The sequence below is a fragment of the Fusarium proliferatum genome, assembly GCF_900067095.1.
Source record: "Fusarium proliferatum ET1 genome assembly, contig: FPRO_scaffold008, whole genome shotgun sequence".
Classification (NCBI taxonomy): domain Eukaryota; kingdom Fungi; phylum Ascomycota; class Sordariomycetes; order Hypocreales; family Nectriaceae; genus Fusarium; species Fusarium proliferatum.
Window position 1 is genome coordinate 4109 of NW_022194797.1, and position 21003 is coordinate 25111.

The following is a 21003-nucleotide window of genomic DNA, read 5'->3' on the forward strand; positions in this document are numbered from 1 at the left end:
ATCTATTGGCTTAATATGCTCTTGCTAGTGCATACTATGATGCCAGTTATGATAGGTAACTCTTTACTAATATTATCTCTTTAACTCTAACTATATACTTAAGTAGCTTTACTGCTTCTATAATCTGCCTATTAGCTTAATATGCTCCTGCTAGTATATACTATAATACCAGTCAATCTAGATAACTCTCTACTAATGTTATCTCTTTAACTCTAACTATATGCTTAAGCAGCTTTACTGCTTTTATAACCTGCCTATTGGCTTAGTATGCTTATGCCAGTTCGTACTGTAATATCAGTCGATCTAGATAACTCTCTGCCAATATTATCTCTTTAACTGCAACTATATGCTTAAGTAGCTTTACTGCTTCTGCAACCTATCTGTTGGCTTGGTATGCTCCTGCCAGTTCGTGCTGTAATGCCAGTCGATCTAGATGACTCTCTGCCAACGTCGTCTCTCTGACTGCAACCACATTTCCTAGTATGTCCACTGCCTGTCTTGCCTTTCCATCTACATGCAGACATCGGCCGACCCAGTATCCCAGCTTATATATATCTTCGCTCCCGTCACTATCCATATTTGTAAGGACCCGGAGCGCATGCGGTAGATGCTGCCGCCACACCTCACGATTCTCCCAATCATCGGTTGGAAATTGCTCAGCAATACGTGCCAATGCCAACTGTTGTATTCCTTCCTCACGACCCTCGTCTTCGTTCCATCTCCGTGTGGCCAAGTGTACGAGGCTATGCATATCGAACATGTCGCCATCTTCCCGTTGACTTAAAAAGCTATACCCGCAAAGTGTGCCGATGGCGCGTGCCATGCTTTGTTCAGTGCCTAAACGGGGTAGTAAGGTTCGGGGTATCGCTTTCGGTTCGATGCATGCTGCGAACGAAAGTAGCGTCGCAGCTTCCTTATGTAGGGCACGAATCTGTTTGAAGGATACAATCCAGGTCGAAATAACCGCGCCTTGAGCAGCATCGTAGTGGGTGCCGTCACGAATTCCAACACTGAGCAGTTCCACCATATCCTGGTCAGTGTTCTGAAGTAGTCGCATATACTCTTTGATTGAAATTCTGTTGATTGTCATATATGCTGATGCCTGCGTGATTGCGAGCGGCAGATAGGCGAGCTCGTGTAAAAGTCTGTCGGCCAAGTCTGTGTCCTGCATTTGATCTCTCTGTATTAAGGAACTCTGCAGGAGGGTTCTAGCATCCTTTTTATCCATCTCAGATAGCTCAAGGATGTTGGTCTGCGCAACGGTAACGGCCACTTCACGAGAACGTGTTGTGAACAGAACATAACCTTGCTCGCAATCTGGAATATAATCTGCAATTCCTCCTGGCTCCTGGGCCGTTCCATATAAAGTCTTCATGTCGTCGGCATTATCAATGATGAGAAACCACTTTCCCGCCTCTTTCGAGCTGAGAAAGTCCTTGAATGTTTCTTTTGGGTCCTTATTGTCGGTATGCTCGATGTCAAATACTTCAATCATTCTAGTACAGGCCTGCTCAAAACTTGCCATGCTCAGTGCGGGCATCCAGATGATGGAGTACTGCTGGTGACTTTGGTTGTCATTCTTGACAAGGTGCGCAAGCTGAAGCGCGATCTGCGTCTTGCCTACACCACCCAAGCCAACGAGAGCGGCTTGTTGGCCACCAGGACGAGCAAATAGAAGCTTCTGAAGCACAGCGATGACTCCCCCGCGTCCTACGAAGTTCCTGTTTCGGGAAAATGGAAGGTAATGCGTCCTAGGCTCTTTTTATGCGTGAGTTAGAAGGTGGCAGAGTGATGAACGGTCTGATTACACTAACTAGTCTTTGAATGCCTTCGCCCAACAGAACAATTACCTGTCCAAGCGTTGGTCTCTGGTTGGATTGTAGTCAAACCTGGAATTGCCACTTCAGCGAAAATATTTTGTGAGTAAGCTCACCCGCTGCTCTTACCGATCTCCGATTTCCATGCTGTGAGTTCTCCGACGACCCTTTTGAAACCAGTCTCTTCTGTAGACCCAAACTTAACCATGTCTGCATGATTCGCATGGATGGTAATTGGATCATAACCCTTAAATGTGGCTGATTCCTTTGACACAACTTTACCCACCATAGATAGAGGTAGTTCCTCGAAGAAACAGGCGACCTCTAACTGCCTTCCCGCCTCACGCTGCTCTCGCATTATAGATAGAAATCTGACATGGATAGACTCGAGATATTGATTGTTGGTTTCTAATACCTCAAGAAGTGATCGGTTGGTGGACTTAACCAGGCCCAGAGCTTTGGCAGGTATTCCCGACCAGTCAGCCATCCACGAGCCCTTGTGGGGCGTGCCCATGAAGACAACGCCCTTGATGTGTGTGAAGAAGTCTTGGCGGGAGCGATTTGGATTATTGCGCGATAGCAGTATAGCTTCCTTGCAAACAAGACCACCTAGGCTATAGACGACGAAGATGAGGGGACGGCTCGAGGCATTACGACGCCGTCGGTCGTTTGTGAGGTCGGTAACAAGATTCATGGCATAATCGATGAGTCTATTGGAAGACGCTACCGGCTTTGACACTACATACGCATCGTACCCGTATGTGAGTATGCAGGCTTTGGGTAGCTCGGATGGAAGGAGCGTCTTCGGCCAAGGTGCAGGCTGCCCACGCGCCGTCCAAGTGCTGGTACGGTTGCCTGTCAAACCATGAACAAAACAGATGTCGACGTCGGCATCCGGAGGATTGACTAAGACCTCGACACCGTCTGGAAATAGAAATATCGAAGACTGTTCGAGAGAGCTAGATTGCCCAGCCGATAGTGCAAGATCGAGATTTGCGGGTTCGCTCTCTGTTTCTCGTTGCTGGATAGGAGTCGCTGATCGGCTTCTTAACCAATGACGGAGTTTCCCCATACTTCAGTGTAGGTTACTAAATCATATACGTATTAAGAGGAATAATTAATTGACACAAATAGCTGTCAGGCGGGATCTTTGCTGAGGTAACAGATATCTGCTCGCTCTGGAGCGTTTATTAAGGGAGGATTCGGAAGGAAGTAATCGGGCAGGGTAAGTTCAGCTTTGCCTTCTAAAGTGGGGTTTTATAGGCAGGCCTCCATGCTTGTGGAGTAGCATGGGATTTGTAACCAATTATTCCTAGCAGGACTCCGCCAATCGGGGTTTTAGTGCGAGCGATCGTGATGCTGGCGACGCAAGCCAAAGCAAGCCCAACATCGAGACGACTTGGCATATCGTCAATTATCGATCAATTCGATGGCTGACATGCATTACGTGAAGAGTCTATTAACATAGAGCGTGTCTATAGTTTTAGACCCATTGTAGGGAGTTTAGCGTTCGGTCAAACATAATAACACGCCATCTTTACGACTGCAAAATTTAGAGAATGATCAGAAAACATTGGATCGCGGCCCGTCCCTAGCGTCGCTTCAAGTGTACCTAATTAACCGAACTGGTGTCATAAAGTTGCGACTCAATCACTTAGCTAATATGATCGGATAAACCTTGAGACAATCATCAAGGGAGAGACCGCCTTTTGCGGAGTCCTCGGAGACAACATCCTGTCAGAAGAAGCACGAAAAGGCGGAGGTACCTAAGCTTGAGCATAGGTTTGTATAATAGAGTAAGTGGACACCAGGAATAAAAATTGGAAGCAGAAATTAAATACACTTTGATGGCGTCGCCAACTGGTGCAGTTATGCATCGGCTCCAGTAGATTACACAGGGAAAAGATCAAATCCCCAGCCCCGGCTAGGCACGAAATTTTCTTCACTCGTGACTGTGAATTAGCCTTATCAAGAGCGGGTCTGTTCTCAATCATACTGTGCGAGATCCCTGCAACGGTGAGAACCTTCTTGCAGGGCTGGACCACGAAAAACATCTAAAAATATAAAAAATCACAGTGGCTCTAGGGTAAGTCCAATTAGAGAAGAAATTATGACGCAGTATCGCAAGCTATTTTAGGTACTTATCAAGTAAATAATTGAACCATAGCTTTGCCAAACTCCCAATGTCGTTCCACGATGATTGTAGGCCGTAATCTAAGGGTGATGGATACGAATCAATTAGAAAATGAAGTTGGTCATTTAGATTCTCCAGTTCTTAAAGATGATGTGTTGGGTGTATTCCGATCTAGGTGAAGTCGTTCATCAAAGGGCCCACAAACAATGCTACTGGACTGAAAGTAGTGGAGCACTGCCGCGTCATAAAGGGCTTTTTGTGGGGTCATGTAGCAAGGGTGGTTCTCTTTCACTGCCCCTTGTCAAAGGAAAAGGTCACTCTTTTGCACCCGACGGGAGGATTCTTCTTTCCCATTCTCCTCCTCCTTCTTTTTTTGCGGTGAATAGACTGCTGCAGCCAGTTTGGACGGTACGGCAGCACGATGGATGACGACGATAGCGATCTTTTCAGCTGGGCGACGGATGACGAAGATGCCAATCACGAGCTGACGTCACAGTCAGCAGCGATCCGCAATGCAACCCCGCCAAGCCAGATCCGGAACGGTCGCGATCGCTCCAGATTACCTTTGTTGCAACTCGCCGAATGGGACGAGACGCTCGCCTATGATGAACAGCCTCCGACCTGTGTGCACTACTTGATCGAATGGAAGCTGAAGCTGAACAGCAGGTGCATTAGTAAAGACACCGAGCCCGACGTTGTCCTGGCGCCTGGCGCGTACTGGACTAAGTATCTCTGGTCCAAGGTAGATAAACTTGCAAAAAAGAAGTTGCCTGCAAACCGAACCTTCCACGTCGACGATACAGACATTGCCGTTTGTGTTAACTACAAAGGCGAAGCGGACCTGAATACGAGGTGTGACGGCCTTGGCGTTGATTGGAAGATGATAGAGGGTAAGCTACAAGCCTGGAGTTACTTACTCCTCGACGGCAAGAGACTCAAGATCAGCCTTTCCTTTAACTACATCGAGACTAGCCAGTCGGGTGGTGTTGTCGCGCGTCGCAGGGGTGGCAGGAGCGCCACTGCTTTCCAGCTTGCTGAGAGAGCGATAGATATTGGCGAAGAGGAGACGGCGTCGGCTGAGCCCGCAGTGTGGAGGAAAGTCTACGACTTCTTCCGGTGCACCGGGTCGCCTTGCGGACTCGGGCCACATTGCTGGGTCGACACTGTCGGTAAGAAGCATTACAAGCTAAAGACTCACCATCTAAGAGCTCTTATCGAGCATGTGCACTTGGGAAATACAGTAGAGTCACACGATGACGTACCGCCTGATGTCCGCGATCTACTGTATGCTGAAGAAGAGCAAAGCATCCAGCGCAAGAGAAAGCGGAGGTCATCATCCACTGATGCTCGGCCCGCTAACATTACCAACGTCATGCCTATTCGTGCTGGCCACTCATCGGATGACAATGGTGTCAGAACGCCATCCGAATCGGTCGAGGGGAGTCCATATGCCCTCAAATATCTCGGTATACCAGGAATGCGCGACGTGAATGTAAACAACTACTGCATCTGGCACTGCTCTAAGAATGCCAATAACGTATGGAAGATGGAGTACAAGAAGGTATGCGACTTGACTCTGGCAGAGGGACTAGACCTCGAGCAGATTCATCTCGATCAGGATGCCCAGTTTTTCATCGATAAGGGAGTCAAGAAGGGCATTGCTAAGCGTTGGGTGAGCGACGTTGAGGTTTGGTTTCGCGATATGGAGACGTTAGAAGCTTCAGAGTAGATCACAGTCAACATTTAGTCTATTACATTCTGTCTGCTTGGAGCATCCGTTCTGGCGGCTCCTCTATCTCCACGCCAGCGTGACGAAAGTGACCTTCAGCGCTCTCTTGCCGTGACCCGACCCTATTCACGCACCACTCTAGGTATGAAGCAAAATCTATCTGGATAAAGTGTTCATTCTCATGCCAGTGACGCCTGATGAAGGACTTGAGCTCAGCAAAGAACTCTTCTATTGGATTGAAGTCGGGCGAATAAGGCGACAAGTATAAGAGCTTGACGCCGGCATCTTCATACATCTGCTTAATTACGGGTGATCGATAGAAGGATGCATTATCTATCACGAGGACCGAGTTTAGCTTAGGCCAGTTACTGCAGTAATGCAATAGCTGCTCGATGAACTCTTTAAACTTTATACTATCTGTGCTGCCTGGGAAGATATCGTAATGCAGGATTCCCTCTTGCGTGTAAGCTGGTAGGATCTAGTACCTTTAGTTATAATAGAAACGGTTAATCTAAATAGGCATAATGCCTTTTAGAGCCTACCTAAATTGCCTTCTTTCTATATATCTATTACATCTAGACTTATTAATATATATAAGCTAGTATGACCGATAGAATAATAGCTTATAGAGATAGTAGTTATAGAGATTGGTATTGCGTCTTTTTGCGATATATCATGCAGTCTTTCTTGACTATCATGCTGACCTTAAAGCTTGACTGATATTGGAGGCAGAAATAGTAGTTTTAAACTCTTTCTTAAGGAACTTAACTATCTTATTGCAATATATATTAAGTTATATAGTAAGGCAATTAAGTAAGGCAGTTAGTATAGGAGGACTTAGTAGTTAGTATTGGCCGACTCTATTTAAAGGGGCTTTGGTTAAGCTGTAGTATTATATATTAGTTTAAATCTGGCAGATTAAGCTGGCCCTGCAGTTAGCAGTACAGGCAATAATAGCATTCTTATAACCAGCAAGGATTATATTGTGGATTAGGGTATACTAATAAGCAGCCAGATTTGGGGCTATGCTGATATCGCCGGTGGTGTTGAATGAAGTCGGTTCCTGGCCATGCTGACCAGCTGGTAAGATATAGGATATAAGGGAGAGGTATAGTGCTGTCTTCTTTATAATGCAGGCAGAAGAGGCCGCATTATAAAGAGATTCTAGACCTACAATTTTGGATTCTTGGTTAGTGCTTATTTTTAGGAAAAACTAGACTAAGCGTAGATATTTATATTATGATTAAAAACAGTATAAGTAGAGTTATAATAGTAAAGCAGCTTTAATATTGCTTTTATACTAAACAGTTAAGCGATTAAATAGGGGATGGCATCTGCTTTATTAAGGCGATAGAGTTAGATTTTAGCTACTTTTAAAATAATAATATAACGCCTATTTCTGGATAATATGGGAAATAGTAAGCATATAGAGGTATAGTAAAGGATGGGGTTGATTATTTGTCGTGGAGTAATTGCGTTTGGCTTTTGATCACGTATATAAGCTGTCAGCAGGTACATTCATACTGTATGAAAAAGGAGATGCGACTGTGTAATTAACACCCCCTTGGCAAAAATGTCCGTGCGGTATAAATCAAAGAGAGTTAAAAATGGACAACCGATTTCGATCTTTACTGTATATCCTGGAGATTGGGGTGCACGGATAGATCCTGTGACGGCAATCCAGTGCCTCATGGAGCTTCTGATATGTGTTTGGGCTTTTTGATATGACAAGATGGTAAAGGCTTCACTTGTGGCATGACCGAACGACTAGCGTGTTCAGAGCTCTGCATACATCAGACTGCCTTTTGTCTTCCTACACCACGGGCCATAATCCAGCCAACGTACCATGAAAGATTTGATATACTTTGCAGAAGCGCTCCCATCAAAACTCTTGATAATCTTTGTAACTTGTGCTAGATGAGCCGGAGAAACGAAATCCAGATCAAATATTAGCAGAAGGAGCCGCCATGTTCTCATAAAAGCCTTCGGGGCTCTTTGACATGCGCTGGTTCATTCAAGCGGAATTAGGAAGAGCTATGCGTCTTCTGATGGTTGAATTGACCGGCATTTTCGCCTAATGGTCGCCAGCTCGACCGTGGCAGAAGCGGGGCCCGACATATCAAGAAATTCGGAGAAGAAAGATTCCAGCCTATGACATCACTGACAACCGTGAAGTATTGGCTGGGAAGAAATAGATCAATACGATTCATCTCACCAGAAGAAGGTAAGTGGGCTATCCTCAACTCGATGCCAAGAAGTGTGATTTTAGAACCTGGCACATGGGCATTCACCGCAGGTCGTTAAGAGCGGTTCATATCCTCGCGCGGTCCTATGTAATAGCCGAGAAGCTCTGCGCAAAAAGAACAAACAAATAACGAAAAGAAAAAGGACGGATGTTCGTACATACGCGAGTGACGGCCCTCTTGTCAAGCTACCCTGAACGTAAGCTTTGCTTACACTCACCATATGAGCTTATTGCGGTACTGTGTAAGCATGACACAGCCACCTGATTGGATACAGTTGACGACGTTAGTAAACAGCCAGACGCGAATGGAGTGAACCTTCTATCGTAAATACTGTAGCTCTTTGCTTACAACACAGACACATTGATACGTGATGCTGTGGTGGTACTATACATGGATTCAAGGGCAACGGAGTAGTAAGCCAGTGCTGACCGCAAAGAGGCTCAGGTCAAGTTGGTAGAAGGTCAAGAAACGTAGCTCCCCGGTATGATGATAGCTTTAAACCTTGCAACTACTCGTGTTGGTCAGAACACTGCAACAAACCCATGTCAACTGCATGGGTGCACACGGCGCAACTCTCAAATCTACGTGTAAACACCCGAAAATTACCCATCGCTTACAGAGGGAGAGGCATTATCAGCAAAACAGAAAATCCGAGGACTCCCAGGCATCAAACAGCGGCACATATTATCAAATTAGCACCAATATACTGAAAATATTGGCCATTGCAATATAACCCTTCTTCACGAAAACATGGAAAAATACCGATCCTGTTGCTGCGGCTGTTCGTGCTGTTCTAATGATATTTCTACTACACTCATGCCTCCGCAACTCGGCGATGGAACATATGCACATACAACGCCAAACATATTCTGGGATTCAGGGGTCACCGATATTTCGTTTGATGCGTCTTCACTGCTCTTACCGGACATTCAACTCAACGATGCCTCGACCCCGTACGCATCAACTACGCCTGGTAGCACTAATAGTACGTCACAAGAAGGTTTAGCTACGCGAATCTCAAAGATCGAAGAGCAGTATGTGGTATCTGGCCGTGGTCGCCCCATCATGGCGGTGATGAATATGCTAACCAGACAGACTTGTGAATATTGCAGCTTCTTTAGAGGTGTTAAAATCAAAGACATGAGTCGAGCTTCCAGAAGTGTCGGCTGACGGAGAAGGGTATTAGACGGTTCGATCCTGAGACTACTTCCATTTACATACAATACAACGCAGTGGCAATCATGTATTGAATACCTGGCTCTTAGCTCTGCGCTTCGAAGAGCTATGGTGCCATAAACAAGTGCGATATGGGAAAGGGGTTAGCCTGCTTTGTTTTCTCAAGTCTTTGTATCTACCTTGCTTTTCAATACATATCAGTACAATGTGTTGAAGATCCGTGAGACCAATTGGGGAAGTCGATGTATCTATCCAATAGATTTCTACGGCAATACTCTTCGTAGAAGACTGGCCTTGCGTCTACGATGTTACTTTGCGGGATTACGTTGATATTGCTTGGCGTTGAGTGAGGCTACTACCTTTTAGCAGAAGTATCGCAAACAACACAATATATTCCTCTGATTGGCTTGTTCTTTATGATACTCGTTTCAGTTTATTTGGTTCGAACTTTTGACATGCTACAGTATGTGTACAGTGTGTGGTTATAACTTCTAAGTAGAAATCAGGAGAATTACATGAATTTACTGTACTGTACACTAACTAGTATAAAAGAATGTTTATCTGTGTAATTATCCCTCATGAGAGTAAAGCTCTGGGGGCGAACCGTCTATAAATCGCCTAGGAGACTTGCTCTCAGTCCCATAATTAGAGGTTCAATATATATATGCTCTCACCAGCAAGATCTCAGACTCCGACCCTTCTAACCAGAACGAGAACCACCCTATTCACCGCCATGGTTTAGATATGCCGATTTGTTGTCAATGAATAGAATCTAGCCATTGTACGTTGAGGTCCATGCTCGGGGTAAATCCATACATCACTTGAGGCTTACTACTGATTACAAAAGTATCATTGGACGGGGAAACATGCATGCTTCAAGACGTAAGCAATTCACAGACACATATCAGGCTCATATATTGTACTCTCCTGCATAACTGTTCAGGTTCCCAAAATGTGGTGAGAGTGGTTAGCTGATTGTGTAAGACAGAACTAGCCTTTGTCAGCGCATGGGTAATCGCACGAATAGCTTCGCATACCAGGACATAAATATGCGGAGAGTACTCCTCAAGATTAGCCTACAGAAGTACAGAATATTACAGGATCTTCGCAAATCTCATACATATGAATTCGAGACCTGAACCTAATAATGGTGGAGATGGATCCGTCTCGTCGGTTAACGCGGTTCATACCCCAACCCGACCTTTAGCAAGCCCAGAAGATTTACCGGTAGCTGACATCCCAGCCAACCGAGCATCGTAGGTAACTGAAAGCTTATAGTTCAGAAGAATCCTGCCTCTTAGATTCGGTGGCGGCCACTTTCGGTTTTGGATAGCAAGAAGAAAGAAAGACCACCAATTCACCATCGTTACAGAAACCGAACGCAAGGCCGTAGGCAGCGCAGACCTCCAAGAATTCCTCTCCTCGATGCACAAAGATGCACACTACAAGAATTGCAGATTTCTGCAGGTACAGGACCTGAAAGCTTCACACTCCAAGATCTTTATTACATATGAATATTTGCCAGTCTCGTTAGCAGAGCTATGTGGCAGCCCCGGACTTGACGATCAAGATATAGCCTGGATACTGAAACAAGTAATTGCAAATCGCACAAAATTACCCTCGCCGCTAACAGTTCTAAAGATTCTAGAAGGGTTAGGGTATATCCACAAGCACTCCTTGAAGTATTTTGTGTTGGAGTGCTCCAATATTCTTCTCGACGACAATGGCGAAGTCAAGTTATGTAGGTTACTGCTACGTTCCTGTCATTCGATATTGTGGAAAACGTACTGATGAAGAAAGGGTTCAATCAATTCACTGCTAAATCTCCCAGTATCACCCAAAGTACAACAGCGCTATGCAGTATCCTACAACTGCTTATGCAAGGCTACGAGAAGGATCCACCGAGTATCGATAATCCAACTCGTTGGTCTAACTCAACACTGGACTTTTTCCATTCGCTCGTCTCAGCCACAGAACTAACAACTGTAATCCAGGTAGGGAGCTTTGCAATATGGCTTGACTATATGCTGAATTGTACAGCACAAACACCTTCAGAATGCAGCCGCTTGGCAGAAAAGGGTCGGGAGGCATGTGGTGCGCGCGCTGTACTGGAACAGATGGGATTTTAGGGAAATTGTTTGAAGGTGGATGTCTTTTTTCATTCTGCGAACCAAGCCGCTTGCGTGTCGAATGTAACGCAAGTGGTGCCCTGTGACAACCTGGCTGAATTATACGACTTCCACATCATTTTCATTTTTGAAGTCATGGCATGGCGCAAATGGCGTTGACTTGATTCTTTGGAGTCGCGTTCTGCACTGTGCTATCGTAACTGAGAATCTGTCCCCACGAAGTGTCGTTTAGAGGTGAATGACTCTGAATTCTGCTATCCAAAGCCATGAACGTACGTTCAATGGCGGCCTTTGCTTGGGCTTTGCACTGTGTCCAGGGATGGCAAATCTTTTAGTTCCCAATCTGGGACAACGAGAACGGTGTCAAGACCTTCGCCAATCAGAGCTAGGAAGCTTACCAAGTTGAGGACTTGCATTTTGTGATCAAGCAATGCATATCCCCTTCGACAGTAGTCTCGGAATATAGCGTCTGCGCCTGCTTCTTGGACTTTGTTGTCTAGCTGCCAAGTTTTGGTCATTTTCCAAAACTCGACGATACTTTGCTTTTGTCTTTTTGTCTGTAGAAGCCCAGAGCTAGTCCGATGTCGTTTGCGCCTCTGCAGTTCGTTAGGCTCATCTGACTCTTTGCTGCTCCGTCTCAGGATCAAACCCAGACTGTCGTCATTCCCCATTTCCGAAATTTCATTGTGCTTACTGGCTAGCAACGCGTCTACCTCTGTTTGCAGTTTGTTTTTCCTTTCGTGTAATCTTGCGATGTTGGCAGATAATTGTTTGCCTTGTCTGATAAGCTCCTTCTCTCTCATCTTCAATACGTCAACTCTTCTGTCTGCTTCCGAGCGTTTATGGACTGCTGGACTCTGGTCAATGGCAGAAAAGGCTGTCTCGTTTTGACGAGGCTGTTCTTGCAGTGCCATGCGCCTCATGATAGTGGGCTCCCTGCTTGTAGTAAGACTTGAAGTTTGCAACGGACCGTGCCTGCCACGGAACTCCTTGCTTCCATAGCTTGTGCTCCCCGGGACCCCAGAAAGTGGCTTCTCATGTTGTGTGCCCTTGTGACGCGATTCGGGGCTCGGATATTGGCTCTTGGAAACTTGGCGCTCTGTTTGCTTCTTAGTGTTTCTGAGGTGTTGGATGCGCGTAATGAGCGACTTCTCAAATTGAAGAAGTTTGTTGATCCGAGTAACTATGTGTCTTTCCTGGTTATGGACTCGTTGGTTATTTGCACGAAGGTCAAGGTTTGCGCTTTGACCAGGTGGTGTTGCGTGTACGTCATCTGCGCGCGACACCTCTTTCACGGCCGAAATTTCGAGATTCACGCTGCTGTCAATACTCATTTCAGAAGGGCTTGGTGGAAGATGAACGGCCCAATTGATAGCTTCATCTTGCGAAATGGTCTCCTGGGATGTAAGAAACTCGAGCTGAACATTTTTTCCAAAAAAGGAATAAAAATGTGATTTTTGGATGAAGAAGGAAGTGATGCCGCTTCCATTGGCTTCCGTGGCCCTTGTAGTGCTAAGTAGCTTATCGAGAAACAACAGAGGTTGGTCCCGCAGATGGTGATCTGCGGCGAGGATACCACATCTTGCAGGGGCCTCTTTCGGTAAGTTTACTATGTCTGAGGTATCAGAACTAATTCTAGGGCGTGCGGTCGACATGATGGCTCTAAGTTGTAATGCCTTGTCTTCAAAATTCTCATACTCGTATTCACTAGGCCGTCGTGCAGCGAGCAAAAACTCTCTGGCAATGACCAGGTCAGGGTCCTGTTGCAAGATGCTTTCTATCTTGTCGGAGTGGAACCCTAAAGTCTTGGCCAGCAATGCAAATCGATGCAAAACACTTGCTGCATTGCATCCGTGAATACTAGACTTGCCCATATCCCGAAACTCACGAATGGCATAAAGCCACAGTTGCCAATATGCCACTTGGAAACGAGTACCGCCGTGAATCCTTGCTATTTTAAACTCTTTGGGTGAAGTTTGGACCAAACAAGTTTCCAAATCCTGTTCTGGACTTTGAAAAATCATCCGAAACGCTGCGTGTATGTCAGAACCGTTCGGTATATCGACCAACTGTTTCATTGACTCTCCTGCCGATTCTAAGTACTGGACGTTCTGGAAAAAGCTTTTCAAAGATGGCATCAGCCTTTCTTCAGTCATTTTACAGATTCGCTCCCAGATTCGCTCCCTCTCCGATTTGCCGAAAGAGCCTAGGATATTCCCAGCTTCTACCAACTCATTAAGAGCCCGCCGCTCGGCCGCAAAGGCGCCAGGCGCCATATTTTGTAATTGTATGACAGTCTCAACGTCTAGCTTGGCCATTGCCTCCATATCCCCTTCAAATATCTCTCTCCAAGTATCGAAAACATGGTCTAATGCGGTCAGGAGTTCCTACAGTCTCTGGTTTTCAGTTGAGGCTCTGGAGCAAAAGCTGTCGAGGGAATAGCACACATACGGCACGAAACCTCTTGGAAAGGACTTTATTGAGTGTCGACAACTTCATGTCGTGCAACAGACTGCTCATGTTCAAGAACCTGTCGAATCGATCCAGAAAAGCCTTTTGACCGAGCAAACTGTTGAAGTTCTTGAATCTATTCTGTGAGTTGCTGACGGAGGCAAGGCGAGCTAGCCAGCGACTTGCAAGATAGTCATTTTTGCGACTGGACTCGGGCTTCTGGAAAACTCTGATATGGAAAAATAGCTCCCCGTCACAGAACTTTCGCTCGTTCATGTATTCGTCGGATAAGAAGCTTTTGAGGTCTTCGCTTATATCTCCACAAAAATTAGGTTAGGGTGCCTGCGATGGAGAAGTGAACTAACCATTGGCAAACAAGTCCACCGCCCACCATAGATCATGATGAAGGATTGCCTGTGCAGCCTCAACGCGATACTTTCCTCTGAAGCATTGCAGTTTACTATGCCGTGGAAGCATGAGCTTTGGTATGTCGTCGGCATGTCGCAGTTGTTCTGGACGAAGTCCTGAACTTCTAAGGGCCGCAGAAAGGTCTCTCCCGTCAATCATAGCTGGTATGTGATGGCCTGAACCGGTAGGCCTGGTATCCTGCTCATGCGTAAAGGCTCTTTTCAATCGAGTCGTATTCTTAGAATCCAAGTGGTTGCTCAACTTACTGCAATAATCAAACTCGAGATGATCTACTTTTACACATACTGTACCAAAGAACTTGGTCTTTTTTTCTGATTCAATTTTTCTTGAAATCAAGCTATATCGCTGGCCTTCCATGGCGGCAGTTAGAGTTGGAGTGTGTCTAAGGGTGCTGAGACATCGACATTCATCAGCACATGAACGTACAGTAGAATCCAGCCAAAACCTCGCATGTGATAAGCGGAATGAGATAATCAATATGGAAAGGCGCATTAAATATGTATGCCAAATGTTTATAATACTCTACGCTGACGGACTCGTGGGCCAGCTTTATCTTAGTTTGCACTAGTGGTCTCGAGGCACTAGGTTCTGGATGACATGCACCCTCCTTGTCTCAATTACTCATATTTGGCGATCACAGCGCGAGAAAAGCGGCCCGACACTGTCATCTCCCTTGCTTACATTTGTCATGCAGAAACCCCTTGAATGGGTAAGCATGTTGATTTGGGCCAGAAGCTGTAAACGCTCAATACAGTAATATGTACATAGTGTACTGTACTGTACTGTAACGCCGTGAGTTTTCCATAAACTGTATCGAATATGCTAGTGTAGTGAAGATTTGCTGACCTAACGCAATAGCGGACTAGCGACATGCCCAAGTGTCACGTAATCACTCCAACGGTATTACTGTACCGTATGCAGTTTTAGCGGTTAAACTCCACGAACGGGTTGCAGCGCAGTACATATACATATACATACAGCACTAAGAATATTCAGAACAACTTAAAGCTCACTCCTCGAGCGTTTTGCTTGAATCGTCTGTCGCAATGAAGGTTTTGGATATACAATATACTCCACTTGAATTGATCTTTCGAGCCTTTGCGCTTTTTGTTGAAATCGTCTTCTTGGCTTTTATCTTTCTGGGTATCCCAGTTGGTACCTGGTACTTTACGTGGGATATAGATAATGAGATTTCCCCTCTGGCCGGCGGCGTCATCCAGATTGGCCTACTTAAGGAGGCTAGAGCTTACCTGGGTTTTCTCTCACTTTGCCTTCCGTGTATCATTTGGCTTACGCTTCCGTACTGCAGTGTGAACATTTTGTTTTCACCAAACGTCCGCCGCTGCGCTGACCTCGCGCTCTTTTTGCTGGAAGCTCTTTCGACATGCCTCAGCGGGAGGGCCATCTTCCTTGTCCTGGCTTGGCTACGCTGTCTTCAGTCAGCTAGTCTTTGGCACGAGGTACTTTGGTGCCAAATACTTGTTGGTCTCTTGAGCTTTGTGCTCTTTACATCACTTGTTGGCAACTCTGTGCTCTTGTGTCTCTTGTTATCCAATCAACCCAAGATTGCCAGGCAGATTATAGATGAAGGCCGTGACCAGGCACAAAAGCTTCTGAGGAAAATCAATAAAGTAGAGGAGTCAAAGATAACGGCCTTGGTTTAAAACATGAAACTTGACGTAATTACTTCAGATCACTGATCCAGCAGTGAATTGTTTGATTGATTAAGCATAATTTTGGTTCCTGTGCCGGTGCACTGGAACGATCAGCTAGCTGTTGGTAGTAGCAGAGCCAAGTTCTTATGGCACGTAGGGAATCATACTACTACACACCCATTGCATTCCTTATCTCTTGCTATCATCTTATGTAAAGAATAGCAAGAGTTAATGATCCCACAACAACTGATAGATGACAGGATCAATACATGAATTGCTAATTGGTATCCTCTATTTTCAAGTAACTTATGTCAAGCTCGCAGTCCCGTTGTGTATAGTTATGCAAAACAAATTTATCATTTCACTAAATAAAGTTTCTATGCAAGAGAAAACGCCTCAAAAAATCTCGACCAGTCTGTAGTGATTAAAATTCTTTGTGTCAGGCACCAAAACCATTGCCACGTTGAGAACTGGCACCAAAAACACCGCCACCTTGAGAACCGGCGCCAAATGGCGAGGAAGCCGAAACCAGGAAGCTCCCAAAAGGACCGATACGACCCGAGCCAAAGCCTGAAGTATTGTCGCGCTGAGATTCTTTATTGAGATCTATGGCTTTGGCAGGATTCGGCTGAAGTTTCGAACTGCTAGCGTGCTGGAATGTCTCATCAAGTTTCATCGCTTCGATCCAACTTCGAGGAAATACATCTTGAGATGTTTCACATCTCGCTTCGATCGAGGGACGTGTTGATCTTCGTATTGCTGGCTCTAGTCTGTTCAATCGTCGCTCTGTAGTATCTTTCTGACGTCGCAAATACATATCAAACATCCATTGGTACCCCGGAGGAGTAGATTTGAAAGAATTTGCCTTACAGCTCCGCCTCATTGTCGAATATTTTCCATCGCTTGATTTCTGTGAGCAATCAGGTCAGTGATACTTCTATCAACCATGCTTATAGAGCCGTACCTCCGAAAATTCTTCCACCATCAGCTCCTTCACAAGAATGAAGTATCGCTTGACCGTCTGGGATATATCTGAAGTCGCTGTGGCATTTTGACCTGTTAAGAACAATTGGACATGCTGCACCTCGTCCCAAGCTAGTAGCTCTTCAAGCACATGTACATTGTGGAAGACTTTTTTGTTGACGTCTGAATGATCATATCCTTCATTCACACTTTTTCTGAATCTGTCATCGAGGTCGTTGCCGAGGTCATAAACTTCCTTAAACTTGGCAGCACGTTTGTCGCTCACGCCTCGGGAAACCCAATAACTAAGAAGGTTTTCCATATGAGTACCGAAGAGGAAGTCTCCATCCTCATTGGAAGTTTCAAGCTGCCGCGGTAGGGTTGTGCTGCTGCGATTCTTCTGCATAATTGCTTCGGCGTATCTTACTAAGTAGTATTGTAGAGGAATAGTCGCAAGAGATATGTTTGCGTTGCAATTCGAATGAAAATTAGATGTGCTTTTTAATCCGACAGCTACTGATTCAGAGCACAAAGGGGCTTTTAAGTAGGAAGTATTGCTTACATCACAGCTTCCATTTCCAGACCTTAGGACGAAGGTCAGCATTCAGAAGTAGTCAAGATTGACAATAATCTGCTGCGAAGCTGCATTGCTGATTTTGAACCTGTATGTAAGCGGTCAGCAAGGAGTATAGAGTTACCGTGCTAACGGATCCGGATTACTCTACAGAATTATCGTTCGATCTCCCAAAATCCAACCTCAGGACTTAACAAAAGATCTTGGGTCATGGGATTCACTGTATATTCTCGACTGGGCTTGGGACCCTATCTAAGTGTCCAACCCAAGTAAGACTACGGTTTACACGCCCTTCAAGGAACCACTTCGTTCTGAGATTCACTGATCTGAGATACAGGACTACTTGGGTACGTGTATTCCGAAACTAGAGCATTTCTAAGGCGAGTTCTACTACGGAAGATGAGCCTTGCACCTACTCCTGAAGTGCCTTGATGCGCCCGAGTCCCTGAAATCAGCATAACGAAGAGAGCAATATTACTAAATAATGCACTGTATTCGTATACTGTAGCTAAGTATTAGCTATACCAAGCAGTGATCTACATTCATACTTTGCTCTGGCCCTAATGACTAGATGTACCATACATGATACAAAAAGATCAACATGTAAGGTTTGTGCGAGCATAGTCAAAAGCATCTAGATATCCGGCCAACTGGACTACAGCGGCGCATACCACCAACATGTGAAAGATTGAATGAGATCCCCACAGGTCGAATTCTCCAGGATACCGACTTTCAGGAAACCTGGTCTTCAGAATTATTTTTGTTAGGATCGATGTGTCTCTTGTCTACAAAACTAGGAGACTTACCAGATAAAATAACGTTCCCACTAAGAGGCAGCCTGCTTTTGCCAAAGTATATGGAAATGCTTTTCTCATCATCTGCGGTACGCCAAACATGCCGACTCCATGTATTAGGGGCAACAAACCGAACAATCCTGTCGCTACGAACATCAATGCTCGGAGGAGGCGGTACTTTGGACCTTGGAACTTGGGATGCATCGTCAAGAAGATGGTCATCATTCCGATGACTCCACTCTATAGAGAGTAAAGAAGAGTGTTAGACTTGGGTACCATATCTTTTAGAAAGAAGAACAAGGCTTCGCACATAGAGTCTGACTAACCATAGACCAGTAGATATTGCGTAACAAACGCTCACACCAGAAAACCAGGTATATTCCCAATACAAGGTCACCCAGTACGAATAATACTACACCCAACATGTCCAATCGTAAACACAAATGCGCCACACTTTTTGAGTGGTTCATGAAGGTGTGATACGCCGCTGAAAACGACAGGCACGTGATGGCTGCCAACATGAAGATGGACAGAGCAATGAAATCGGCGCCAGTGGCCTCCGAGTACTGCTGGATATACCATTGGTAGAGCAAAAAGAAAACGGCCGGGATGAGGTGGAAATAAATGTTGATTGACTCATTGTGAATATACAATAAACTGTATAATGAAGTGCGAAATGAGCCTGAGATGCGTCTATAGCCGGAGAGAATAAACTTATTGGATTCGTGTCGAAACCATTTCGGCATCTGATCGAACGAGAGAAGAATTAGGCGTGCTGCCTGGCCGGGATTGGAGGCGGCATCATTGGTAGTTTCAGGTGTCTGCAGGGGTAAAAGTCGAAAACGAGGATCAGATGCCATTTGCCGTCGTGTTTGATGATAAAGTAAAGGAGGAACGTCCGAGTTTAGATGAGAATGGATGTGCAAAAGCAGCGAAGAGGCATATGTACTGTACAGTAAGGTGCGGGTTCACCGTCAGCAAGTTTTTACCATGCTTTATGAAAAGTACCCCAATATGGACTAGTGCAACACACGACAGATGCAGTAACCAGTCAGAATGTGCCCCGCCATTTTTCCGCCATAATTGTCTCCTGCTATGTCGGCGGTCCGGAATCGGGTGCCAACAGTCAGATCAGCTAATGATAGTTTCAATCTTCCTATAAATCCTTCCATTAGTAAGTATTACTCTATCCGAGCTCATAGATGATGTCCACATTCGCTTTAATTCCTTGATGCTGATCAGAATGCTGTTAGTGACTACACTAGCGTCATTTGTCAGTGAGATTAGCGCCGCAGCTAGTCTTTTTTGGGTCAATTCAGCAAAATCACGATGATGGGCTACTGACGGTGAACCCGCACCTTACTGTACTGTACTGTCTACACATTATACATTATTTCCTCTTCAGTTGTTCTTGCCCAGTGCCAACAGGCCTTCCCTTTTCATCTGACTGTTTCGGCCCTGCATGTGTATAGCACGAACAAGTGAGGGGGAAAATGGCGAGGTAGAAGTGGGGAAGGGGACAAAGGTTGGAGTAAGAATGTCAGCCTACCATTTCAATCCTGACTTTTGAGTTCGACACCATCATGCTGTGCGCTGTGACACGTGTATTGTACTGTAATACTTATTACGCAGATTCTTGTTGACTCACCTGCCTCATGGCAGCCTAGTTGAGACCCGTCAGCTTTTGCTTATAGATCACTTGATTGATATGCTGTGGTACTGTACCGTACATATGTGCTATGTACTGTAAATTACTTCTCTTTGACTGTTAAGATTCCTGGCAACGCTGTCCTCAGAGATCGCAAAATTGCAGCCGTGCCACCGATGAGGCAACGTGAATGGGAATTACGTAGACTTACGAATGGAAACGTTCCTAGAGATATACGGAAAGTCCCTTCACTGCTACAACCGTCATAGGATCAAATTCGCCGCATCTGACACGTGACTTCGAGTTTCTAGCGATCGTAATATGTGAGAGTGATAATGGCAGTCCGGGAAAGATGGTTCTACCTCTACCTTCTGCAGGGATATATAGTACTGTACAAACACTAGAAAGTATCAGAATAGAATTCAAAAAGGAATTGAAACATTATACTGTAGAAAAATCTTGGGAATCTTCGTGCTTCCGAGTCAAGTCACGATTCTCCATCCAGGAGCACCTTCATGTATAACTCTCCTAGATGCACCCGGTCGAATGAAAACACGCTCAACTGGGTGGCCGTATCTAGCGAAAACTCGTACCGAGCATACAGCGGTAGCAGCTTGCGGTTGCGTCAACATACTAGCCCCAATGGTGCGAATTGACTCTGGTCCCAGCTCAGAAAGACTGTCATCTCCGTAGTATAGTATCCGGGTAATGAAGTGACCGTCGTCGACTTGAAACAGTCTGCTAGGGTCCTGCATAGTGACCCACTGTCCCGCTTGCACTACATCGCCGATATGTAAAGTGATGCCGGTCTCAATGAAGAAAACCTCAGACGTAACATCATTGTATACATGATCTCGGAGGGACAAGAAAAGTTTTTCTGCAGTCGCACAACATTTCCCAGACCAGTCATGAACCATAAGAGCCAAATACGCGCCGTTTGCTCTACCTTCTAAAACTCGCTTGATATCAGCGCCGATCACGCTAGGGAGCGGCCGTACGCCATGTGGATTGTGAATTGCCAAAACATGCCTGATCCAATTATCGTCTCTGAGCAAGAACCTAGCCATGAAGTTGTAGATATCTGTATCCAATTGGCAGAATACCCTTTTCAACCAAATAAGAGTTCTCAGGATAGTTGATCTGTGTAAAAGTTGCATCGTGTATACTGGGGGATGGCCACTAGGTGAGCTAGAGTCTTGTCATGTGTAGGGTAGGCTTTTATGCCAGCACTGTAAAACTACGGTATTTAGCTATAAAG

At 45.4% G+C, this 21003-nt stretch overlaps 4 protein-coding genes across 4 annotated transcripts; 1 reads left to right on the top strand and 3 right to left on the bottom strand.

Moving 5' to 3' along the window:
* Window positions 1–376: 376 nt before the first annotated feature.
* FPRO_13663 (uncharacterized protein) lies at window positions 377–2889 on the bottom strand (the record flags this gene model as incomplete). The annotated part of the gene is made up of 3 exons (XM_031218606.1): window positions 377–1758; window positions 1815–1889; window positions 1947–2889. 3 exons carry the CDS (start codon window positions 2887–2889, stop codon window positions 377–379), a joined length of 2400 nt encoding a protein of 799 aa, XP_031084447.1.
* A 1483-nt stretch (window positions 2890–4372) lies between these two features.
* On the top strand, window positions 4373–5680 carry FPRO_13664 (uncharacterized protein; the record flags this gene model as incomplete). Its single annotated transcript, XM_031218607.1, has 1 exon — window positions 4373–5680. One exon carries the CDS (start codon window positions 4373–4375, stop codon window positions 5678–5680), a length of 1308 nt encoding a protein of 435 aa, XP_031084448.1.
* Window positions 5681–11509: 5829 nt separating this feature from the next.
* Window positions 11510–14249, bottom strand: FPRO_13665 (uncharacterized protein; the record flags this gene model as incomplete). Its single annotated transcript, XM_031218608.1, has 3 exons — window positions 11510–13618; window positions 13683–13999; window positions 14048–14249. 3 exons carry the CDS (start codon window positions 14247–14249, stop codon window positions 11510–11512), a joined length of 2628 nt encoding a protein of 875 aa, XP_031084449.1.
* Window positions 14250–17899: 3650 nt separating this feature from the next.
* FPRO_13666 (uncharacterized protein) lies at window positions 17900–18957 on the bottom strand (the record flags this gene model as incomplete). The annotated part of the gene is made up of 3 exons (XM_031218609.1): window positions 17900–18049; window positions 18110–18337; window positions 18424–18957. 3 exons carry the CDS (start codon window positions 18955–18957, stop codon window positions 17900–17902), a joined length of 912 nt encoding a protein of 303 aa, XP_031084450.1.
* Window positions 18958–21003: the final 2046 nt, after the last annotated feature.